At 47.0% G+C, this 26,116-nt stretch overlaps 1 protein-coding gene across 1 annotated transcript in view; it reads left to right on the top strand.

Annotated features, from left to right (window-relative positions):
* Nucleotides 1-22,450, top strand: part of Pik3ap1 (phosphoinositide-3-kinase adaptor protein 1) — a 122,124-nt gene extending 99,674 nt beyond the window's left edge. The window contains exons 13-17 of the mRNA XM_005063603.4: nucleotides 2,454-2,526; nucleotides 9,243-9,398; nucleotides 14,331-14,401; nucleotides 15,485-15,603; nucleotides 20,867-22,450. Coding sequence (XP_005063660.1) covers nucleotides 2,454-2,526; nucleotides 9,243-9,398; nucleotides 14,331-14,401; nucleotides 15,485-15,603; nucleotides 20,867-20,924 — 477 coding nt within the window. The 3' untranslated portion in view covers nucleotides 20,925-22,450. The remainder of the gene's footprint in view (nucleotides 1-2,453; nucleotides 2,527-9,242; nucleotides 9,399-14,330; nucleotides 14,402-15,484; nucleotides 15,604-20,866) is intronic.
* The last annotated feature ends 3,666 nt before the right edge of the window (nucleotides 22,451-26,116 follow it).

Here is a 26,116-nt window from a genome sequence, read left to right on the forward strand (position 1 = left end):
CTGTATTTCTCTAGGCACTTTGTAAATACAAAGGCACAGCTCTGTAAAATGCCAAACACACCATTCCAGGCACTGCCCTCTGGGAGGGCTCATAAGAGAGGACCGGGTTCACAGCAGACTCTTGCTTTGTCTGTATGGTTTGAAGATTGCAGTTGCTTTGAGACAGGATTCACTATGTAGTCTTGGCTGGCCTGGAACTCACTATGTAGACCAGGATCCACCTGCCTTTACCTCTCAAATGCTGGGATTACAAGAGTGCACCACCATGCCCCACTGGTTTGAGGATTTCTATGAAAAAAATAAACAACTTCACATATATTTTTATTATTTTCATATATTCATATTAAAAGTGAGGAAATCAGGCCATTGGATTAAGGGACATTTCAAGGCCACTTCTCCCTGGTCTCCCTGTATCTGACATGACAGCTACTGGGCTGTGGAGGCTTCTGACCCTTGCAGGGGAGCAGTGCCTTTCGAGGGGTGGGTAAGGTGGTGAGAAGCAGGGGTGAGTCAGAAGACACCTGTGGTTGAGCACAGATAGTCACATATCGGACACTGTGCTCCAGGTTGGCTGGATCAGCCTCTGCGGCTCATCATGGTGCAATTGTAAGGGCGATAGCATGGCTTCTGTTTTACAGAAAGCAGGAGTTCACACTGGGGAAGAGTTGGTCCATGCAGGCTCATAGGCTGACTCTAGAGTCTGTAGAGAGGTTCCCCGCATCTCTACCACAGGTCCTTAACTCTCTAGCTTTTATCGAGTTTTTATCGCGAGAACTCTCTTTACCAGGTGCCTCCCTCCCTAAAGGGTCTGAGGGTGGTGGCACCCTGCAGTGTTGAACCCAGGACTCCAGGAGTCCTAGAGCAGCTGCCATCCTGAGCAAGGCTACCCTTCCCAACTCTGATTTTTCCCTCTTCTCTAAGTCCTGTGGCGATGTGTCAAAGTGGTTACAAGCTCCCTTTGGACCATCAGCCCACGCTGCATCCCTATTCTGTCCCTTGCAGCTGGGTGACAGGGGCCTGCCCTGCCTGCATTTCTGCCCCTCTGAAACGTGAAGGGAGCAGGGGGAGCGTATAAGCAGGGAAAACCCTTTCCTTGCCTGGTGCAAAGGAAGTGCCAGCTTTCTCCCTGTAACTATACCCAAGTAGGTCTTCCCTGCACACAGATTTGTTCAGAATTCCTGGATGCATGCTGGGGTTCATATTCTTTACGGTAGAACACCCCAGCCAATGGAAGTACACATAAGTCTGTGCCCTGACAGCCTCCCCTGTCCGGGACTCTAATGTGTTGGCTGATCCTGGGCACTCACCTTCATATCCCTTTGCTTGTGTCTGTTCCCCTGGAGTACCCTGCACCTGGGGCTTGTCCAACGAAGTGGCTTACTTTCTGCTTGTCTCTCAAGGTCCCAGCCAGACATGGTGCGCTCCCACTCACATACAGTAGCTGGAGGCTCACCCACTCCTGTTCTGGGATGTTCTCCTCTTGTGTCTTTCCATTCCCCTAGCCTTGTCCCACTGTGGGCTCTGTTGCCTGCATCGGCCTAGCTACCTGTCCAGGAGATGGGCCTTCTTGTCTCCACCTCGAGATCACGAGAACGTCATCTCGATGGCCATCTCATAACTTCCTTTGTTGCCCCAATGCTTTCTGGACAAGGCTCATTGTCTTCAGCCCACAGTTGCAGACCAGCCAGTCCTTGCAGTCTAGTTTCTGGTGGCTCCCACAAATCCACCTGCTTGCTGTTCCAACCAGACTGCTTAGACATTTCCCCAGGGTACTGTGTGCTCAGGGTCTTAACTTCCCTGGGACGCCCAGGCGCTGCTGCTGTGGGCTGACTTAAGGTCAAACCAAATCTTGACCTTCGTGTACCCAATCAACCTTTATTGAATGACTACAGTGGCCCAAATGATTGAATTACAGAAAATTATATAAGACCTGGTCTTTGGAAAGTCCAGTGTCCCTGGAGAGACAGGGCACATATGTACACACATAAACATATGCTATATGCAAGCAGTGTAGCCCAAGCGCCAGGTGGTTGGTGCCTAGTGGACAGGACTAAGGCCTGGGTCCATCTAAGACAGATTTATAGAAATTAGGGTCCCTTGAGTTCAGAGGACTGAGGAGAGATCACAGTAAGAGGCAGGGGTGCATTCAGGACTGGGGAGAGATCACAGTAAGAGGCAGGGGTACATTCAAGTGTGAGCATGCCAGGGGTGGGGTTGGGTAATGGTACAGGTGGAGGAGGGCGATGAACTCTAAGGCTGAGAATGGGACTGGGTATCTGGAAGCACACTCCACTGTAGAAAAAATGGCAAATTTCAGGCACAATTTATCAAAGACTTGTCTGGCAGCAGTCTTGAATGATGTGTGCAAGCCCCTATAGGCCATTAAATGATACCTAATGTCCAAAAGGTATCACTCTGCTGGATACTTAAACAACAAATACTCTATTTTCCAGGAAAATCTGAAAAGACTAAGAGACAGCATCACCCGAAGACAGAGAGAGAAGCAGAAATCGGGAAAGCATGCAGGTAGGTGGTGGCTTCGCGGTGCGCTGCATCTCCGGGGAGTGGCCGTTGCTGCCATCCTTGACTGACCCTTCTGCAGTGGCCTGAGTGGACAGACTGCTTATCCATCACCTGTTTGCAGATCTGGGTCCTTCACTAGATGGGGAGAACCATGAGATGATGGTTTTGTCTTGCCCCTTCTGTAACTGCTGTAGTACTAGGAAAGACGTGCCCAGCCAATGAGGGAGTGAATGGTTAGAAGCCCCTCTCACCCACAAAGGACAGCTATAATTTCTCTCTTGCCTCCAACCTTGGCAATTAGGAGAGTGTAGGAGCCAACAGAGCAGAGAAAGCTCCACTGTCCTGAGAGTGGGCAACCTTTGCCACCAGTGTCTGAGGGCACACTACGCAATAGTAGGGCATGAGTGGCTGTTGCATACACTTTGGATGGGCTCTTCTGTCCCCTCCAAACCTCTTATGACACCAGCCATGTGACACCAAGCATCCTGAGCAAGGGCCTTGCCAACCTTTTGTCAAGAGGAGCAGGCAAGAAAAGGCTCCTCTAGGAGCCCCTTAAATGCGAAACCAAGCGAAACCCAGCCCTATGTGTGTGTTTAGCTGTCATCAGTTGGCTTCTCATGAGCCTGGGCATTTCCCCCACAGGCTTCTTGCTCAGGCCTCTTCCTCCACACCTGCATTCTTATGACTGGGTATAATGGCGCTTCTCTGAGAAGGTTCTGGGCCACTGTAGGCTACTGTATTATGTCCATAGTCAGGACATCTGGAGAGCCTGTTGTCCCTGGCATGTCTCTTTACTGCCCTAATTGTTGCTACTTCATTTCTTCATCCCTAGGACTCTAGCTCCATGGTACAGCCTAAGTTTGGCTATTTCTCCTGTGCTGTTTCTCCAGCAGCCAAACCACCATCTCTTGGTGGAACTAGTACAGTAGTTTCTGCACTCATCTCCACCCTTGTCCACTCTCCCCCTCTGCAATTCATCCTCTAACCTAGAGCCAGTGTCATTCTTTAAATCAAGTATCTCATATGGCTGGGTATAATGGCAAATCACTTTAATCCCAGTGCTTATGAAGTGGAGACAGATAGATGGCTATGAGTTTGAGGCCAGCTTGTCTACACAATTAGACCCTATCACAAAACTAATTAATTATTAATATTTTAAAAACAACAAACTACTAGGGGCTAGAAGGATGGCCCTGTGGTTAAAAGTTTGTGTTGCTTTTTTAGAAGCCCTAAGTTTGGTCTCTAGCATCCGTATGGGTGATTCACAACCACCTGTAACTCCAGCTCCAAGGGATCTATTGCCCTCTTCTGGCTTCTGTGGGGAACTGCACTCATGTACACAGCACTGTCACACACAGACGCATAATTAAAAATAACAGTAATAATGCCAGAAATAAAATATTAGGGTATGCCCCCTTCTGCTCTAAGGACTCGAGGGGCTCCTCTTCCACTCAGAGGAAAGACAGACTTTCTGTTGTGGTCACCAAGTTCCCACATTACGTGACCCTTGTACTCATTCTCCAAGGGCTCCAGACCTGGGCCTGAGCACCAATAACCCTTCGCATTGCTCCAACAAGCAAGCACAGCTCTCCCCCAGGGCCTTTGCACTTGCTGCCTCCTTTCAGCCACCAAAGGGGCTTCTCTGACATTTTTGTTTTTGGATGAGTCCCTGCACCTTGCTTTCTGCCCTCTCATTTCCCTGTGTCCCTGTAGCATGGACCAGGATTTCCTTAGTCTTCCCTTCTGGTCATGGACCAGCATCCCTCTCCCCTCTTACCATAAGCCCTGCGATGGCAGGGACATGTGTGTTTTGGGCCCTGCTGGCTCCTCGGTCTGCAGCCCAGTCTTGATGGAGCTCAGGACGTCTGTATTAGCGTGCCAGGTTTCAATCAAATGTCTGCTGACACCAGTCATGTCATACAGCCACCAAGTGTCAGCACCAGCTCAAGAAGAAACCCGGGACCCACTGTGTGTGATCTGCTAGTTTATGACTTAGTCGTCTCTGTGCTTATGCGGGTGTGGGTTTCCTATGATGCCCAGCCCCGTGTTTTTCCTAAAGTAGCTGGCTTAGAGGATAGTCATGATTTTGACTTTGTAGGGAAGAGTGGTCAGGGAGCTCATCCTAGCACGTCTTTTTGAGTGTCTGGGTTTTAAATGTGCTCCCTACCCCCACCCCAGGCTCGTCATGTCTGCCTTCCTCATAGAGAAGAGCAGAGAGCTGACACGATGGAAAGTCGGGCTTGTGATCTGCGGTCACCTGGGCTCAGAAAATAGGGCTCTAGGTGGCAAAGGACTAAAGCGCTTTTGAGAAGTAGAGTATATCCATTCAGAGACAGAAGCACCAAGGAAGTGACAGTGTCGAGCCTTTAAGCACCGGCCTCATTGGCCTGTGATTTGTCGGTGACCCTAGTGTCCGAAGGCTGGGAAGGAACAGCAGTAGATTCACAAGCACTCGGGGGTCAGGGGTCAGCACCCACCCACACTGAGGAGCAGAGTGGAACAGACATGGCCTTCGGGCAAGCAAGCTTGGGGTTGGAGTTCTTTCTGCATAGTGCTAATCGCTTTGGAACTATAGGCAAAATGCTTTTTACCTCCCTGAGCCTCAGTCCTCGCCTGCAAAATGGGAAGTCAACAGGGGTGTTGCAATGGGCGGGTACAGGTGCAACCTGTGCCTAGCACATGGAAGAGCTCTAAAAACGGCAATTTCCCCTGAGTTCACAGAGGCCCTACGTTTGGGCTGGATTCCCCTGGAACAGCCTCCCAGAGTAAATGCTCTGGGCTGGGACTTGTCCAGCCCAAAGTTCCTACGTTTTGAAATGTTTTACTGATTTCAGTTGAGCACTGTGACACATACCTTAATCCCAGCACTTGGAAGGTTGAATCAGGGAGATCACAGTTCTAGACCAGTCTGGCCTACATTGCAGGACTCCACAAAGTTCACCCAAGGCTTTCAGTCTCTAATGGTTTCCACCCACTGATACCTTTAGTCTAAATCAGAATGATCAATGTGTGAAGAAGTGTGGTCAGCCCCCCACCCCCGCCCCTTCTGGATCTTCTGACTTGGAATTTTGCTTTGGGGAGGGGTAATAATTTTCTATGTCGTGAGTATAATTAGTGCCATTATCATGGAAAGATTGAACCGCGTATCTTTGGACACTGGTTAGTTAACTTTCCATCGCTGTCACAAAAAACTCAGATAATCAAGTTATAAATAAAGAAGGCCTGGGCCATCCAGATGACTCAGTGGCTAAAAGGCCCCTATAGCTAAGTCTGGTGACCCAAGTTTGGTTCTCAGGGAGGAGAGGACTGTCTTTCAGGTTGTCAGCTGGGCTTCACTGTCATGCTGCAGCACACGTGTCTATCCGCTGCCTACCATAAATAACATTTTATTTTGGCTTTTGAGACAGCTTTCTCTGTATAGCCCTGGCTGTCCTAGAACTCTCTCTCTCTGTAGATCAGGCTAACCTCAAATTCAGAGATCTGCCTGCCCGTGCCCCACAAAGGCATGCGGCCATTGCCCAGCAAAATGTATTCTTTTAAAGAAAAGAAAACCAGGTTTACTTTGGTTACAGTTTTGTAGCGTTGGGTCTGTGATTGGTGACTCTGTTTCATTGTGACCTGGGATGACTTTGCACATCACAGCAGGCGTGCCTGGCAAAACACAATTGTCTCCTAGCTGGGAGAGGAAGCAGAAAGGGGAAAGAGCTGGGGCCTCGTTGTCCCCTTCAAGGGTGAACCCCAACAATCTAAAGGCCTCTCCTTGGCTCTGTCTTTTAAAGCTTCCACCATCTCCAAGTAGCCCCATTGTGGGTCTTTAGGGGACATTCCAGGTCCAGCTCAAACAGACACAGGGGGATGGGTCAGGATGACAGAAAGCCCATCTGGGGAGGAGTATCCTTGCTTTTAATTTTTACTTAATTTTATTTTTAGGTTTTAGGATGTCAGGTCCCTAGAACTAGAGTCACAGACAGGTGTGAACTGCCATGTAGGTGCTGGGAATTGAACCCGGGGCCTTTGGAAGAGCAGCCAGTGCTCTTAACCACTGAGCCTCTCTCCAGCCCCCTTGCTTTTACTTTTTATTGTGGTAAAATATAAATAGTGGGGCTGGAGAGATGGCTCCGGGGTTAAGAACACTTGCTGCTCTTTCACAGGGCCCAGGTGGTTTTCAGAACCTACATGATAGCTTGCAACTATTTATAACTCCAGTTCTAGGAGATCTGGTGCCTTATTCTGGCCAGGGACACCAGGCACTGGGCAGTAGGAAGTTGGACACTGTCCTTCGGGGTGAGGTGGGAGGTATCAGGGCACCTGCCAAAGAGAAGGCATCATTTATGGTTGGGTAGATATGACTTACTGAACTCTGTAAACTTCTGTTATTAATTTACATATTGGCTTGCAATGCCCTAGTCTGTGGGTTTTCACACCGCGCTCCTTAGGGGCCTGAGGGCCTCTGTGTGTATACTTGCGGGGCTAGGCTAAGAACTCTGTGGGGTCGGAGAGAAGTAGAGTGGGATCCACAGGGCAGAGGTCAGTCACTCAACTTTGACCTTCACAGCTCCTTTTGAAAACCTGTCCTCAGTGCCGAACTTCTGTCGCCCCTGGAGAAAATCATTCTGTCGCACCAAAACCACTGAAAACCATTGGCACACATCAAGAACTTTGGGGTTGATGGGTGGCACTTCAGTCTGAGAGAGGCTGACTCAAACTTGGAGACTCCGGTCGCTTTAGAAAATAACTCTCATCTTTTTCTTTAATTGGGGTTGGAACACCAAGGACTAAGGATCCTTGGAAATGAATGCTCCGTTCCTGGTCTTCAACCCCAGGAAGTAGCTTTGCTCTTTGTAGTACCTGGAGTTGGTAGCATGGAAATCAGCTGCCAACATGTAGCTGGCTTGTTGCTGTGGCCCCACGGGAAGACAGTCAATATTTGTGTTCTGGGGGTGTCCTGGGAGGCAGAGCCGGCGGAGGCCCAGGAAACCGGGTTCCGCTCCTTGTGTCATTGCTAATCACTTCTGTAACCCGGGCCATTCTTTTGCCCAGTGTGTCACTCAGTTTCCTCGTAGGGTTATAGTCACCCACTGAATGGAAAAGTCCAAAGGCACAAAGCGAAGACAGATGAACCCACTTCAGGAAAGCTGTCGATCTAATCGTGAAAACCGTTCCCCATATTGTACCTGCAGGCAAACAGTGGAGGTGTTCTAGAAACATTTAGCCTGGCCCTGAGTTTTTGAACCTTTGACCTCTGGTCTTTTTCTTCCTGTGTGTTTTACTTTCCTTCTTTATAGAACTGGTTAAGGGTGGGAAAATACGAACTTAAAGTTAATTTAGTCAGGCTGGAAACCTTAAAAAGTCTTAAGGTGACTTTTTAAAAATGTAAATAAAAGCTGAGAAGCACAGGGAGGAATGATATGTTCACGTGGCCTCTGGGACTCACTGTTCGCCCCATGAGAGCCTGCCTTGGCCATGCTCTGCGCCCAGAGCAGCAAGCGGAGGAAGGGCTTCTGGGTGTAACCAAAGAGCCTGGGACCAAAAAGTACCCCCCATTGCACGAAGGAGCTGGCTATCACTAGGCCCCTGGTCTGCTCCCGGAACCAGTTTCTCTAGAATGAGAGGCCTGTGAAGACCGGTAATCCACACTTCAAGTGTTCCTTCAGGCTGCTGGGACTGTGTCCACCCCACCCTCACACCGCTCTTTTGTATTGTTCTGGTTTATTCATTAACTTTCTCGCCTGGTCTGTGGCTTTGGCACGAGGAGTCATTGCTGAATTTCCTACTACACTTGTTCCACAGAAGACCAGAGTGGTGAAGAGAGGCAGTACCCAGAAAAGTCCCAAAGCACCCCCTGTTTCACCCTTGCTTCCATGGCTTCCCTTATGACCTGCCTCACGCCCCTCTGGGGAAGAAGCTGGCGATGCACCAGGCATTTCTTTCTGCCCACTAGACTGAGTTATTTATGCTCCCAGGCAGAGCCCAGCCTTGAAGAGGTCAGGTCGACCCTGAACTGGGTACAGACTGTGCCTTTACCCTCAGAAGTCACAGTATTTCTCTGCATGGAGGACTCTGATCACACGCTCCCCGGGCCACTGTTGTCAGGGTAGGTTGCCCATCCCACACCCCCTCACCTGTCAGCCATAACAAATTCAGGGAGCAAGAGGCCCTTGGCTCTAGGAGTGGGGAAGAGCCTGGGCTCCAGAGTCAGGGTTCACATCCCAGTTTGGTCCTTCCAGCTGGGATGCACTGGGGATGCAACTTTACTCTTCCGTGTCTTCATCTCTTCTGGGAATGATAACATTGGCGCTGGTTTCTTGGATTTTATGAGGACTCAGCCAACTAAAAATATGGGACCTCTTGGAATGAGCTTGTGCATGGGATGGTTTCTCACCGTAAGTGGTGTTCATGATCCCCTCCTTAGACAGGGGACTAATTCAGAGAGGTGGGCTGCATGCAGCCAAGTGATGGGGCTAGGAGCCAAGCCTTACGTAAGTGTGTCCTTGCCTCTCTGTGGGGTGGAAGAGCTCTTCTGTCCATTTCCCATGCTCTGCCATCCATTCCCTCTGCTGGGCCATGCTGGATTCTGTGGCTTTTCAGCGCTGAAGTGGAACAAGACTCCAGGATCTCCCTCTGTCCTCCAGGCCCAGGTGCAGGAGACAAGCGGATCGTGAGAAGAGAGATGTAGTAATGGCAGCCTGCCTGAATCTCCTTCTTCCTTCTGCTTCCAGATCTGGAGATCACAGTCCCAATCCGGCATTCACAGCAGCTGCCTGGAAAAGTGGAGTTTGGGGTGTATGAGAGCGGCCCCAGGAAGAGCGTGTTTCCCCCCAGGACAGAGCTGAGACGTGGAGATTGGAAGACAGACAGCACATCGAGCACGGCCAGTAAGCAACCAGCCAGAGGCGCCCTCGTCATTGCATTCCAGCCCACACTTGCAGCCTTGGGCAAATGCTCTTTTTGTTCTGTGTTGCGTTGTCTTTTTTTTAGATAGGGTTTCTCTGTGTAGCCTTGGCTGTCCTGGAACTCACTTTTGTAGACCAGGCTGACCTCAAATTTACAGAGATTCCCCTGCCTCTGCTTCCCAAGTGCTGGGATTAAGGGTGTGTGACACAACTACCCAGCTTGGCAGACACTCTTAGGAGCCCGAGGTCTCAACTGGGACCTGATTTGGTTTCGAGAGGTGTGACGTATGTAGACTAGTTGGCTTGTGGCATTTGCCCAACGGGTGAGAGTACTTTCTTTTTGTAAACAGCTGAACCCAGTGATCGTCAGCAGAGGTGGGGATGCAGCCCAGCACCACTTCTCACGTCCCTTAATTTTCCATCTTTCCCTCTTGCTTTATAATAATTCTTAATGTTGATTGGGCATTTACCGAAAGTGAATTGTCTTCATCGATCATTTAATGAGCACAAAGCCTCTATAATGTAGATTGACGACCTCTTTCTGCTGAGGAGGAAGTGTTCAGGCGTAGTGCCTTCTGTCAGTTTGTAGCTAAAAGAGCTGAGCTGGGCTGGGATTTGAACTCAGTCTGGAGCCAAGCCGGGACTCTTCACCGTTGTTCAGCTTCTTCACCAGCTGTGCTAAGGGGAAGCCAAGGGCATCTCATCAGAGCTGTAGACAACAATAGACTCAAATTTGACAAGTCCGGCTTCTGCGCGGGTGGTTCAGGGTCTCATTGGAACACATCTTTGTTTGGTGAAGAAGAATGAATGGGAGTCTGATTGTGGCAGACGAAGCCTGGTGTGCAGGCTGCAGGGCTCGGGACTCTTTCTGTATCTTGGGCTGCATTTGCTGACTTGCTGGTTTCACTAGCAACATACACTGCATTTCTTGTCTGCCTTATACTTCACCATCCTCAAAACAACTGCAAAAGTGACGGAAGAGACAGAGAGACGTATACTTCAGGAGTCAGGTCTCCTTGGAAGTCAGGCAGAATATCTACAAATGAACATAGGATAACAGACTATCCAAACACTTGTGATCTCTATTTACATTACAGCCTCCTTGAGAATTTACTGTGTGTTCTATATCTGTTTCCCAGAAAAACCTGTCTGTCTGTACCCCTCCATATACAAGTCACACATGCATACATACCAACAAATGTCTATACATGCACACCTGCACACATGCACACAATCACCTATACATGCACACACACACACACACACACACACACACACACACAATTTTGCTCACCCAAGGACACAAGTCAAGACTCCTTACCGTATAGATTTTTCCCAGCAAGGTAATAGAAGATAGAAGTCAGCTTGTCCTCTTTATTGAATATTCCTCACACTTTGACCTGTGGAAACACACCTAAAGCCCATCATGTGAGTATGTGGGAATGGAGACTGGACAGAAAGAAAATTTCCCCACACACAATGGGAGCAGTAATGTATACCCAGAAACTGCCTCCGCCAAAGGCAACTTGAGAATTCTGATAGCTCTGATATTAGAAGCAGGAGAGAGTTCCCCAGGGATCACAGACTGCAGAAGAAACTAGAGGCAAGTAGCATTTCTTTCCAACACATGAGATGAGGGAAGGTCCAGAAGCCTCTCGAAGTGGAGGTTCTGCTCCCCATGGCAAAAGGGAGCCATAGTTGGAAAATCTTAAAGACAAATATGAGGTGCTTGGTTTTCTGTTTGTTTGTTTGTTTCGAAAGTTGTTCTCTATGTGTTTAATTTGGGGTAGCCTATGGTGAGGACAGGGTGGACCAAGTAAGTTGTTGCCCAGACACGGCTAGCTTCTGGGATTAGGAAATGCTATTTAATGCCAGGCCAAGGGCTTACACGCCTCTTTGTACAAACCAGGGCTGGTTCTTGCTCTAATTTCTGCTATGTGACAACCCATGACAAAACCTAGTTGCTTGAAATACAATCATTTATCACACCTGATCCACAGCCTGGGCACAACTCAGAAGGGGTGGCTTGTGTCTTCTCCGTGTTCAGTGTGCAATAGTCACTCAGATGACTGCATTCGGCGGGAGCATCCAGGATGGCTGTGTATTCTCCAGAGCGTTACTCCACAAGGCTTTTAACTCAACAGCCTGAACTTCCTACATGGCAACCGAATCTGGGAAGGGAGGACAAACCTATTGTGCAAGAGCCTGCCAAGCTTTGGCCTTTGTCGTATGTGCTAATGTTCTAGTGGCTAAAGGAGGTTGGACATCTGAGTTTGAAGAGGAGGAAGGCACACAAACATGGGGGTGGAGCTCACTATGGGGGGGTGTCACTAAAGAGTAGTACACTACCTTAAAATTAAAGATGGCGAGAACACCAGCTTCTATCAGACAGTTGCTCTTTGCCAGCCCCATGATAAGCATATTCCTGTGTGACGTACTTCATCCAAGACAGCAAAGCTTGTAATTTCTAGATAACAGTTAGGGGCTGGAAAACAAGCCTTGAGTTTTCTGGCAACTAAACAGAGGGTCTGGGAGTCATATCCAGATCCGTCCGTGCTATTATCCAGGAAAGCACTACCTTCCAAATAGAGCTAGTTCGTTGGCAGGAAGGGAGTGGGGGAAGCCAGACTCGGAGCCACTAGCTGCCCTTTACCCTGGAGTCACACCCTGTCAGCAACATGATTTTTATTATGACACAGCTGTCATCTCTTGGGATCCACAGAAAGTCAGTTTCAAGTTAAACCTGGCTAGAACTAAGTAATTAAGCCCCAGTAATTAGTGATATGTTTAAGAGAACAAAACCTTGATTGTGTAACACTGTTGACCTTCCTGTAGATTATCTGGCCCAAGAATTATGTGGGCATTTTTTTCCTCTCACTTATTCATTCACTGGAGACAGAAAGATGAAAAGAACCAGATCCTGTCTTTAGGAGCTTTTAATGGAGGAAAGCACAAAAATAGTGTGAGTTACACGCTAGTCTGAGCCTTCTTCCCTGATGACAGAGATGTGGCACAATCTCCCTCCCTGTGACGTGAGAGCAGAGTATGGGGTGCTACCAATTGTGTAGTCCAGGGAACTGTGGTGTCAGTCATGAGCCCAGAGGGAGATAATACCAGGGGCTGAGGTTAGAGCCAAACATTGTGGTTACAGGTTTAGGAATGCCAAGGAAAGGGGTAGTGGGAGTTGATGGGTGTGAATTTCCAGCCATGGAGCCAGCGCCTATGACTACTTTTACTTCTTGCTGATGAATAACCTTCAGAACGCCATGGGGTTCACCGTGGAGACTGCGAGAGACAATAAATGAATGATGTGTGGGTGCTCAGGCATAGGGCGTGGGGACAAATCGTTGGGGGATCTGGAGAGTTTTGATAGCATTTATTCCAAACATGGGCTCTGAGGAGGCTTGGGCCTTGGGGGTGGCAGCTGGCTGGCGGAGGAGGAGGAGAAAGGACATTTTGGAGACTAAGCTGGGTTATGAGTGTAAGTTGAATAGAAAGAGGCTGGTCATGTGCTCGTAATGAACAAACCAAATCCCCTGGGTCAGAGAATTACAGATTTAAAAGCCTGCATTGAGGGCTGGAAAGATGGCTCAGTGTTGCTGAGCATTTGCTGCTCTTCCAGAGGACCAGGGTTCAATTCCCAGCACCTACATGGAGGAAGTTCATAGCCATCCATAACTCCAGTTCCCGGGGACCCAGTACCCTCTTCTGACCTTGAGAGTGCCAGGCACACATGTGGTAAATGCATGTAATTTAGACAAACATTCACACATAGAATAAAATGAATAAATACAATAAAATGTTTTTAAATCTGGGACTGGAAAGATGGCTTTTCAGCTAATAGCACTCGCTACTCCTGTAGAGGACCCAGGTTCAGTTCCTAGCACCTATATAACAGTTCACAATCATCTATAACTTCATTTTCAGTGGATCTGACACCCTCTTCTAGCCTCTGTGGACACCAGACATGCACATGGTGCACGGACATACAAGCAGATAGATGCACTCATAAAATAAAAATAATTTTAAAAAATCAGCCTCCAGCTCAGCATTTGGAAAACAAAAAACAGAAGGATGGCCACAAGTTCGGGGCCATCCTGGTCTTCATAGGTAGCAAGCTCCAGGCCAGCCACGACTAGGTAATGACTAGGTAAACTTTAAACTTTAAAACTTCTTAGTTCTACCTCATTTCACACTAGCTATCACACCGAATAACACACATTTCCAGAAAGTTCTATGGACTAGTGCTATTTTAATGATACAAGCAATAAATTCCTAACTTGAAAAGGTTTTCACACAGAATTCCTACTACGAGCACTTTTGAATTTGTACTGTGCATTTCTGTGTTTGTAGTTCTGGGGATTGGTCCCAGGGCCCTGTGCATGCTAGCAAAGCTTTACCGCTGAGCCACACCCACAGCCATGCCTTTTATCTGGTGCTGGCCTGTAATCTCTTGTTGGAAGGTGCATCTGTGTCCTACATACACCCCTGGCCTGTAATTCCTAATTAAGCAGCAAGACCATGGTAACAAAGCCAGCTTGCAGATCTAGAGCAGCCGACCCCCTGAGTACCTCTGCTCTCGTGCCTCCTGGGCCAAAGCTGTAATATCAAATAGGATTTTCAAAGGGATTAAACGGCAATCATGCTTTCGAAAGCACTCCACCCTCGGTAAGTCCTGGGTAAATGGTAGCCGTTAAGCCCAAAGTGGTCATCAGAAAGCAAACCATTTTGTGTGATGCTGACAGAAAAACTGAACTCTAATGAAATGGCTTAAGGTGGCTACCCTTTGAAGACTCTTGTCTTTTCGGTTTATGTACTGTTTCTATTGCTATAAATCACTTAGGGCTGGAGTTCCGTATTTCATTTTCTCCGGGGAGAACGCACAGTCCAGCTGATGTTGTTTCTGCCCTTTAGGCAGCGCGAGTAACCGATCGAGCACGCGGAGCCTCCTCAGTGTGAGCAGTGGGATGGAGGGCGACAATGAGGTGAGAGCCCGGATTTCCACTCCGTCTGGTCTCAGGGGTCATTTTATCACAGGAGAAAGGAGTCCATGGGGGAGGGAGTCGCAAACAAAAGGTCACATTGTGGGATGCTGTTTATATGAAGTAATGTAGAATGGGCAAATCCAGAGACACAGTGAGGGTTGGGTGGCTGGCAGGGCTGGAGGGTGGAGGAAATGAGGAGAAGCTTAGTGGATTTGGAGGTTTCTCTGCAGGCGAGGAGAAGGTTTTGAGACTAGATAGAGGTGGTGGCTACATGAAACCACAGATGTGCCAAAGCCATTTTACTTTGCAATGGTTGGCCTTATGGCTACATGAATTTTGCCTCAGTATAACAGAAGGAAACAGGGGAAGGGGCAGTATAGGTAGAGATAGACAAATCTACCCAGACTACTTAAGTTAGAAGTGGGGTATCTGCAGGAAGGAGCTGTCTGAGAGTTGGGGATTCCAGGGGCTGCACCATGGTTGGCCTAGATCAGGAGCCTGGGTCACGCTACATGGAACCATGGGATTGTCCCGTATGTCCCAGGGTCCGGGGTATTTGGTGTCCCACTGTATCCTTCTCTCTGTCTGTACACTGGCCTTTCCTGCATTTCTACACGGGTGGTGGCGTGCCTTCCAGATCGCCGGGAGTCTTCGGAGATGAGAGATCCGGCTGCTCTAGGGGAGGCCACATTTCAAGTTTGCCTGTTTGTGTCAGTGTCTGTCCCGACCTGGTGACCAGTGGCTGGTTTGAGCCTGAGGGGTCACATGAGTCACTGCTAACACTGAAGCCTTGGGAGAATGGGTCTTAGGGAGAGCATACCTGTAAACTTGTAGGCGGTGTTAGCAGACAGAAGACCGTACTTAGAGAAGCAAGGATTTCGAGTTTAGGCAATTTGTGATAACTTGGGTAAAGCTATGTTCTAGACCACACCAGAAGGACTCGGAAAACTGCCATTGGCACTAGGTTGACTCCTGGTTTGGGAACAGCCTAAGGATGGTGAGGGCTAGTCCATGGTGCCCACCTATGTAAGTTCATATGTTTTGTGTAATAGTCACCTTTGTTTCTCATCTTGCATGCTATAGGATAATGAAGTCCCTGAAATTACTCGAAGTCGTAGCCCAGGTCCTACCCAAGTGGACACAGCACCGGTCATGACACTTGAGAGGCCCCCCAGGGTACCTCCTCGAGCTGCCTCACAGAGGTAAAATTGAAGTAGATGTGGACTTTTCTTCTCTCTCTCTCTTAGCTGTAAAGAAGAAGAGGATTTAGGAACATCTAAAACAACCAATGAATGAGGACAGAGCTAATATGAATACCTATGGTTGACACACTTTAGAGTGGTCCTGGTACTTGTTCTGTAGACCAGGCTGGCCTTGAACTCACAGAGATCTGCCTGCCTCTGCCTCCCAAGTAAAACAGTGTGCCACCCCTGCCCGGTCTATTTATGCATTTTAAATTGTGTGTAGGTATGTGTATCTGTATGCAGACACCAGAGACACTGGATCACCCAGAGCTGGAGGTACAGGGAGTTGTGAACCCCTTACTTGATGTGGGTACTGGGAACCAATCACAGATCCTCTGGGAGAGCAGCAACTGCTCTTATCTGTAGAACCTCCTCTCCAGCCCCTTGCTCTTGGCTTTTTTAACACAGGGTCTCCCTATGGAACCCAGGCTAGCCTCCAACTCTTGCTCTTCCCGCCTGAGCCTCCTGAGAGTTCAGATTGCAGGCGTGAACCAACATGCCCAGCTTAGTTGCACACTTTAAGTAACGTTTAAGCTCGTGAGTGAGGGACACGAATACAACTATCCGATTTTAAAATAACTTTTGTAGATTTATGTGTTTGCGCGTGTCTCTGTGTGTGAAGTACCACATGTGTACAGGTGCCCGTGGAAGCCAGAAGATGGCATTGTTGCCCTGGAACTGGAGTCACAGGTGGTTGTGAGCCACTCATTGTGGGCGTTGAGAAGCAAACGGGGGTCCTCTATAAGAAAAGCAAGTTCTCCTAGCTGCTTAGCCATCTCTCCAGCTCCTTAAGCAAATTCTAATTTTTTGATTCATGTGTGTGCATGTATATACATATTTGTGTGTGGATGTCTTTTTCACTGAACCTGGAGCTCAGTGGTTGGCTATGCTGGCTGGCTAGCGAGCACTCTGGAGCTCAGTGATTGGCTATGCTGGCGAGATGGCGAGCACTCTGGAGCTCAGTGATTGGCTATGCTGGCTGGCTAGCGAGCACTCTGGAGCTCAGTGATTGGCTATGCTGGCTGGCTAGCGAGCACTCTGGAGCCTTCTGTTTGCCTCCCTTGCTAGGATCACAGACGCGGTGGCCATGCCTAGGTTTTTACATGGGTGCTTGCGATCCAAACTCAGGTCCTAATGCTCACATTGCAAGTACTGTAGCAGATGAGTCATCTCCTCGGGCCCCTTAATAATTTGTATCGGTCTGTCTAGAATTCAGCTCATAGTATTGAATTCCCGTGACTGAATTGTGGGTTCTGGGCTTCTCAGGAACAAGAGATAAAATTAGAAGTGAAAATGAAGGCAAAAAAAAAAAATAACCGAAAAACAAAAACCAAAAACCCAACCTGGTCTGGGGGTGAGCAAGGCTCTGGGCCACTCTCCTGGGTTTAAGTGCCCTGCTTGTCACTCATGAGCTTGGTTGAATTCTTTAACTTTTGTGTACCTCAATACCCCTTCTCAAAAGTCATCCCCTCCTACACACACACACACACACACGCACACACACACACACACACACACACTTGTCGATAAAATGGAGTTACTAATTGAACTTCCTCATAGAGTTGTAAGGGTAAGCTCTTGGCCTGTGCTGAGAGATGAAGAACATGAAGATATATTTGTTCAGAAGAGGAGCAGACATCAGGGGATTTGAAGATGAGTCCAGACTAGTGTGACTGGCTTGCTGGGCTCTTACCACAGCTGGGTCCAGTTGGTACAGGGGCTTGGGTAGAAACCTTCTTTAGGGTCTGTGGAGCAGCAGTAAACATGGTGCAAGCTGGCAAGTAGGGCTGCCATGCAGAAAGGAAGGACTGGGTGTGAAGTCCAGTCTTTGATGGTTAAAATACAGTGCATAAGAAAAGAGGAAGTTTTTGCATATTTAAATGTAAATGAAGCTCATCTATGGGATTTTCTGGGAAAGTGAAACATAAAGGCCTTCTGTCTGGGGTTCTGTGTCTCTCCATCTCTCTCCACTTTGGCCTCTGCTCCCAGTAACATTCTTATACTGATACCTGCTGCATGAACATCCGACAGCCCGAAGTTGTGCTGCAATGATAGACATGTTTCCCTGACACAGCCTGAGAGATGCACGTTAGGAGATTCCTACTCCCAGAAGGATTGCATGTGATAACCCAAGTCTGTGCCCTGAGTTTGCATTATCTTGTTTGAAAGTTACTATGTATCTGGTGTGTGTATGGGGAGGGGAGCTTTGCAGAAGTGATTATGGTAATACATGCTATTATTTAATGACTGCTTATTCTGCGACAGTGTTTATGTCAAACACATTAAGAGTATTACTTAATGCTCTCCAAAGCCCATTTTAGAATTATCACATCTTGCAGGTGTAGAGGCTGAGGCTAGGAAATGGGTGGAGGACATTGACAGGATGTTACACCTGGCCAAGAAAATCGATGTGTCAGCAAGGAGGAGATCCAAGATCCAAGAGATCCTGGAGGTGGAGAACTCTGGAGCCCCTTGTCTAATTGTACCCAGAGAGGAAGTGGCGAGCTTGGAAATGTTGTTGTCGACACTGTCACTGTTGTTAATGGGAGAGAAAAGGAGAGCAGTCAGGAAAGCAGTTGTCAGGAAGGAGAAGATAGAAAGTAGGACACTGTGTGAGAAGAGACGGGCAATGGATCGTGTGGGGAGTTGGGAAGTGTGCTGGGATAAAAACAGGGTGAGCATAGGACTAAACCACTTTGCTAAGCAAACGGTGTTGGTGGAGACCTGCAATGAAGGGAACTCAAGACTTGTGTGCATTTGGGGTTTGAAAAGGATCTGCAAGTATGTGCTTGTATTATGAGCATATGTGCAGATTTCAGGGTAAAAAACGAGGCAGTCTTTGTGCAGAGCATTGAGTGAGCCCCTCACTGACTGTCTAGAATGACTGACTAGCTAATGTCACAAGGGAGGCTGACTACATATCCCTGTAATCCCATGTTCTCCTCAACTTTCTCCTCTCTCTGGTACAACCTCAGCTACACAGGATCTGAGCTTTGGCCAGTCTTTCTGCTGGTTTCACCTATAGGTGTCTCCAGCTTCAGCTTCTCGGTGTCCAAGAAGGCAATATTTGCACAGACCACTCTTGGTTTGGAAATAGTATCCTTCCACTTTTCCTGTTCTGTTATACCTGTTGCCATAAACCCATCTCCTTGACGTAGGGCTTCTGATCTTTTGCTGGAACTGCCCATCAGAATGAAACTAAATTGATGTGCTTGCAAGTGTGTCAATGTGACAGTGAGAGAGGGGACGGGAGTATACAGACTGCCTCATAGAGGAAGACAGACTGTAAGGTTCATGGGGAAAGGTCTAAGACTAGACCACTTATCATCATAGTGAGATTTCTAGCTTAATTTTCTGAGCGCCCACTCTAGGCTAGACATAGTGCTGCTGACTAATTTCCATGTCATCTCTAAGTGCCTACATACCTTGGTTGGGCCAATGAGAAAACAGGGTTGTCTAAGTTGACTTTTTCACACACACACACACACACACACACACACACACACACACACACACACACAGAGAGAGAGAGAGAGAGAGAGAGAGAGAGAGAGAGAGAGAGAGAGAGAGAGTTGTGTATGTAAACATCCATGCTCAGATGTCCCTTAAGGTCTGAACTGCAGCTATCAAACACTACAGCCTCCCAATTTTGCTCATTGTCTGTCTCCTGCACACATGTACAGTGTCTTGATAGCCAGACCCATTCTCATTTTTCCTGCCATTTGCCACACACAGGAGTGTTAATTGTGTGTTTGTATAAAAGGAGGAACAGCCTAAACTTGCTAAAGTGGTATGACCTGACCCGTAGTTCATAGGGCAGGAGACTGGGAGACGGAAGGACACCATTCTTTTGTTTTCACTGAATAGATCCCAGAAATTCAGTGACAAACACACAAACCCCTCCATCCCTGGGGACCTCCACAGGGATTCTTGTGGACATCTGTGATTATTCATTGCTATGTCTGATTCCCTCTCTTGTTTCTGAGATGGCCCTGCCATTTCTAACTCTTGTCATTTCCTTGACCTGTTCAAAAGCAGTGTTCAGGAGGCATTTAGCAAATATTTACTCACAGACTCATTCAACCATGGACTATGCAGCTCCAGGGTTCCACAGTTCAATTATAGCACCCAACAAAGCTCTCTTTCTGGATGTATTGATTTGCTTCCTGGAGATTAAATATTGGTTTTACAGTACACACGTGGAAATACCATCTGTAATCATTGAATTGATCTGTAAATAGACCCACCCTGGTCTACCTGGAGTGTCACTTAGGACTTTACAAAAATCCAAGCAGAGGAACATGAAAAGGGGCTTTTAGGTGGGCACATACACAATTGGGACAACACTTAGCGACCCAATGAGGAAGGGAGAAGCAGGAGAAGCAGGCATTGGAATTCTCTGTCCCTCTTTCAGCCAGCCTCACTCTGATAGTAAATCTCCACCCAGGCTGCCTATCAGAATTGCTGGCATTTTAAAATCTAGACTCTATTATTACTTAGGCACAGGAAGGTCAACAGAGCAGGGGAAAGCTGCCATTGAGAAAACAGTTCCCTGGCTTTATGGTTCTCTAGAGCGGGGGAGGGGGGTGCCATACCACTGGGGTTCATACTGGGACACATGCATGATGGTCAGGAGGCAGAGGGGACAAAGGTCAGGCCAGGGCATGAGCTTTTCATCCAGGTTGCCATGAGAAACAGTGATCAGGGCAGGGTCAAACCAACCTGGGGTCACTAGTGTGGATAAATGTAATAGGTGCTGAGGCAGTGGGACTATCTGTTTGTCTGGGACCTGACCCTAGGATGATAAGGGTAAGTTGACAGTGGTCCCAAAGGGGAGATTGAAGCATTAGTTATCTGCAAGAAATGTAGTGCCTCCAGGGTCAACAAGGCCCAAGGGTGACAAAGCAACAGAAAATAAAGGGTTTAGTTAACACAAGGGTTTTGCGACAGATTTGAAAGGTTTTATATCTAGCTCAAGAAATTGTGATGAACAGGGCTAGAGCCTGGGAATTGGAATTTGTCACTAGCTCCTCTTATGATTCTTATGTTCAGGGATTAGATACCATGACATCTATGCCATTTAGACATGTGGAGTGTGTCCTGACTCCTTAACTAAGGGAGGTGTCTTTTGCATAGCACTTCGAAGTTGACACAGGTGATGGATGCCCAAGACCGCTTTGATTTGGTTAGTTTTTTAGAGTTCCTTTCTCTTTCTTTGCAGGCCTCTAACCAGGGAGCCCTTCCATCCTCCTCCACCTGTCCCCCCCAGAGGTCGCTGATTCCACCTCCTAAACGCAGCCTAGTTCAGGACTTTTAAGATGGCAGTTTTCAGCCTGTTGATGGAGTCTTCATATCAACTCTTCTGCATGACTATGGACCTTAAGATCCGCCATCACTGCTGATGTGCAGCCCTGCTGGTTTGGGTGTTCCCTGAAGACATTAAGGCATGGTGAAATCTGAGACTAAGGACTTTGTTCAACACCGCCAAGTATATTGGTTCACATTCTTGTTTGCCAAAAGGATGAAGACTCTATCAAAATACTTACCTCTCGTGTCCTAAAGCAGGAGCCTAACAGGATTGATGGAAATGTACTTAAAATATGAGTGTGCTGTAGTAAACATGTATTAGTCCATACATACCTGCTAGTCCAGCCTAGTTCTAGAAGTGATTATAGCACTTCCAGTAGAAGAAGTGTTTGAAGTATTTCTTCCACTTTTCTATGTATGTGCTGGGGCTGGCCACATACAAAAAGCTAAAATGATTTTAGAAAGGGGTTAAACCAGAGTCCTTTTCCATTGTAGGCATCTGGGGTCCCCCCAGAAGTATGAAACTAAGGGAACTCCGGGTGGTTCTATGCTATCACACTTTCCCCTCCCTTACATGTGTATGTTTGTGGTGAGCATGTGTGTTTGTATGTCTGTGGAGACTGAGAGGCAATGATGGAAGTCTTCATCAACCACTCTCCATCTCTTCGCCAAGGCAGTCTCTCAAGTGAACTCAGATTATTGATACAGCTAGTGTAGCTTGCTCCAGGGATCCTGTCTCCACTCTCCTGGTGCTGGAATTACTGGCAGGTTGCCCTGCCCCCTTGACATCTGTGTGCATGCTGGGGATCTGAACTCAGGTTCTCATGCTTGAACAGCAAGCACTTTATCTACTGACCCATTTCCCCAGCCCCCATCACCACGTTTTCCCTCTCTAACGAGTCAACCCTCTTTTCTTTTAAGAGCCCCCCAAGTGTGGAAATATAACCATGCCTGACTGTCGGCCTTCTAGGCATGGGACTACCAGTTTGGGCATTTATACCTCAGTCTGCTGTCAAACGAGCCACGATCCCAGAAACCGCTGAAAATGGTCAGATGCAGAAGTTTGAGGTACCAAGTAGCCCATTTATAAATCTGTAGCCTTTATAGTTATGGCCATAAGAGAAGAACCCTTGACTTTTTTTCTCTTGAGGAGCCAGAAGTGGTGGAAGAAACAAATTGAAATATTTTTGTCCAGACTTATTACTGTTACTATGTACAATTACCATCAGGCCTGGTAAGGCTGTACAGCGAGCAGAGAACTGTAACCATGCTATGAATTTTGAGTTCCTGTTATATATATCTACCTTCAGATCATAGATCCTTAACATCACATATGCATACAGCAGAATTATCAGAAGTGTTTCTTTTAAAGTACAGGTTGTTTCTTATGATATCATTGTCTAACCCCACATAGATATTACTATTATTATTATTGATCTGTTCCAGTGTATTCTTGCTGGGTCATTTTCTCATAATTAAAGATTCTTCTTCAATTTCATTCCTCAGTCTAACACTTCCTGAGTTTGACTTTGGGGGACTCTTGAGTTGTTGTGTATAAAACACACCAGTGATCATGTCCACCGCATGGGAATATTTTCACAAAATATCTCATAGAGAACCTGGAACATGGTGGTCATTCCGCAAATGTGCCTTCAGTGATCAGAGTTGGCAGTGGCCACTCGTGAGTCCTGAGGAGATAGTCAGTGAGCCATCAAGCTGGTTAGCTGTGTGTGAAAGAGGAAGGAGGAGGAATGTGGATGGAACACCTGGACAGTGTTATCATAGAATGTTCCCAATGGTGAGAATGAATTCTTATTACTTAGAAAGAACCACACATCAAAGCACATTTTTGTTCATCCTTTACATATACAACACATTTACTCACATGTTTAGGAATACATTATGCATAATAAAAACATGGAGTCGGGCAGTGGTGGCGCATGCTTTTAATCCCAGCAGTAGGGCGACAGAAGCAGGTGGATCTCTGTGAGTTTGAGGCCAGCCTAGTCTACAAGATCCAGGACAACCAGGACTGTTACACAGAGAAGCTCTGTCTCAAAACAAATAAACAAACAAAACCAACCAAAACTAAATAAAAACCAAACAACAATTGTAACGTGTTGTCTTCCCCACCAAACGCCTGGGCCCTGCCGAGCTGTCTGAGCCCCCAAATGACACACAGGACACTATATTAATTATGAAGCTATTGGCCATTTTCTATTGTTTCTCATTGGATAGCTCTGAATTATTGACCCATAATCACCAATATATATTTTTATAAGGACTTATCTTTTGAGAACAGACTTGCGTCCCCTCTTCCCAGGAATCACATGCAGCTTCCTTCACTACATTTCCCAGAATCCTCCTAGATTCCTAGTCTCACCTATCTTCCTTCCCTATTGGCCAACAGTGCTTTATTGACATATACACAGGACTCTCCCATCAAACTTTTTTTTTAAAGCATGTTTTTTTTTTAATATGATGAGGACCAGAACTAGAGTATAAGTAGGCATGTGAAGAGATGGTCTCCAGATCTTCTCTTTGGCGCATTGACAATAGGTCTACCATCACTTTCCTTCCACAAGATTTTACCAGAGTCATGCTCACTGCAGTTACATTGCTACAGGTAGAAGCAAACTGACCTCTATTAACTCAGCCAGCCAGCCCTTTCTTCTTGTGTTAACATCTAGGCGCAGACAACCAACTACATAAGTAACAAAGTACAAAGACTAAGAGACTAAATGTGAATAGGAGGTTGGTGATCCCAGCAAATAATTTAATTGACATATTTATCAGATGCCTATGACCCTTTGTGGTTTGCTGTAGCCATACAAATAATATGTGTATAGACCACTCGAATGACTGATTTTACAAATCAAGCATAGTTACCTTCCTGATACTTTGTAAAGGCTAGTCTAGCCAGGTCGGTAACACCCCAATAGCTGGGGGGTTTAGATTCCTCTTCTACACACATTAGGGAAGAAAGTGGGTACTCTGATAAACAGTATGCAAGTTCTGATTGGTGGAGGAAGTAATAGTAATAGATTTGTTTCTGAGAAAGATGAGTGAATAAATCTGAAATTAGAGGACTCTGCCTGTAAGATATTTGGGTGTGTATGTAAATTTTTTTGGTTTCCAAGCATGTTATTAATATGAAATGCTCTTCATTCATTCCTGCTGGCCAGGCACCAGGCTTCCAGGGTAGTGAGAGGATGAGTGGGAGGGTGCACTATGAATTTACGATTCTCAGGCACAACTTAGAATTCATTTTCTCATAGAAAAAGAAAGGTTCCCAGGCTGGCCTGCCAAAGCTTATTTAATCCACAGAATGGAACACAGTTTTATCTTTCTGCACCATAAGAGTCAGCGTGGTACAGGGACACAAGTCTTCATTTGGCAGGCAGGAAGCTTGGCTTTTATTTTAGGCAGCTGCCCACTGGAGGAGTTCTCATCATGGCCACACAGCTGTGTGTCACATCGCCTCTGCAGCACAGAACTGTGCGTTCAGCAATGCTCCACCCAGGCCACCTCAAGTCTGAAGGACCAAGGCCAAGGTAGGGAACCCCCTGTGAAGAAGCACGGGGGCAGCCTAATGAGTCATCACCACCTAAGTAGCCAGGATCTCTGTGTGGGGCTGGTGAGGAGAAGAAGGCAAGGAGGCTGGATCAAACCCAGGGCTTTCCTTCCCTCGTGTTGAGCAAGTGCTCTTCAGTTGAGCAATCTCCAGCCCAAGAGCTTTCTATTATGTGACAGTTGCTGTTTCTTACCTCTTGTCATTTGAATAGATTAGTTAATTAGACAAAAACAACTGAACAAAGGCAGAATGTGATGGTGAGTCTCTGCAACCCCAGAGGCAGGAAGATTATGAGTTTAAGGCAGCCTGGGCTACATAGTGAGCTCAAGACTAGCATGAATGGCACTGACTCTATCTTGAAGATGGTCAAAATGAAACCCAAATGAAACTGAGTCAGAGACAATGGACTGTAAACTGTACAAAGAAATGAACGGCCTTAATAGCTTTTCAGTCTCCAAACTAAAGTTCTGATTTGTTTTTCATTTGTGTGGCTTTTTGGGGGGGGGGTACATACCACAGTACAGTATGGAAATCAGAGCACAGTTTTTAGGAGTTGATTCCCTCCTTCCACCTTGTGGTATCCAGGAATCAAACCAAGTCATCAGGGTGGAGGGTACCTTTGCCCTCTAAGCCATTTTGCCAGCCCATAGCTTCCAAAAGGAAGAACTCACAGCAATAATAAAGCTCTAGAACAGTTCAGCTAGAAGAGAAAAAGTAGTGTTGAAAAGTGGCAAGTACTCTTCCCTCATCTTCCTGAAGAGAGTGCCAAGACAAATATGAAGAAGGAAGAACAGAGGTTCAAGGAGCCAGGAGGCAATATGCCGGTAAACCCCAGGGTTTCCACGAGGCTGAGGCAGGAAACACAGTTAATTCCAGGTCAGTCTAGGATATGCTGTAAGAGCCTGTATTAGCAATACAAAACTGTTGGGGAAGTCTTATGCTAAGAAAGCACTGTCTGGCCAATAGGAATCTAGATAGGTGGGGCTAGGAATCCAGGAGGATGCTGGGAAGGAGAAACACAGGAGAATTCGAGATGTAACACCATTGAGGTAGGAGCCCGGAAACTTCTCCGGTAAGAGACATACTTAGATTAACAATTATGGGGTAACTACTTAAGTCAGAGCTAGCCAGTAAGAAATAAGCAAGGCCAATAGCTTCATAATTAATACAGCGTCTTATGTGTTATTTGGGGTCTACAATGCAGCAGAGCCCAGGCGACTGGCGGGGGATAAACCAAAGCGGTTAGCAAAGAAAAAGCTTCTCTTAACACAAAACAGGCAAGTAACAAACAAATACCCCAAACATCAAAGACTGTGTAGATCAGTGATAGAATAGTTGCATAGCATGCCCAAGTCTGGGTTCAATTCCAACACCATCAAAGATATATGAATATATGTTTGACTAGATGGATTGGTCTTTTGAGACAGAGTTTCACTATGTAGCCCTGTCTAGCCTGGAACTCATCCTGAGTTCATAGTGGAGGCTCATCTCTGGATGCGGGTAGACCTGCCTGTGCTACCAAATTGCCTTAAAAAGATCATTTCTTTCTAAGAAAAGTGTAACCGAGGATGGAAACCATAAGATACATTG

This window comes from Mesocricetus auratus, unplaced genomic scaffold (assembly GCF_017639785.1).
Source record: "Mesocricetus auratus isolate SY011 unplaced genomic scaffold, BCM_Maur_2.0 Super-Scaffold_4256, whole genome shotgun sequence".
Classification (NCBI taxonomy): Eukaryota; Metazoa; Chordata; class Mammalia; order Rodentia; family Cricetidae; genus Mesocricetus; species Mesocricetus auratus.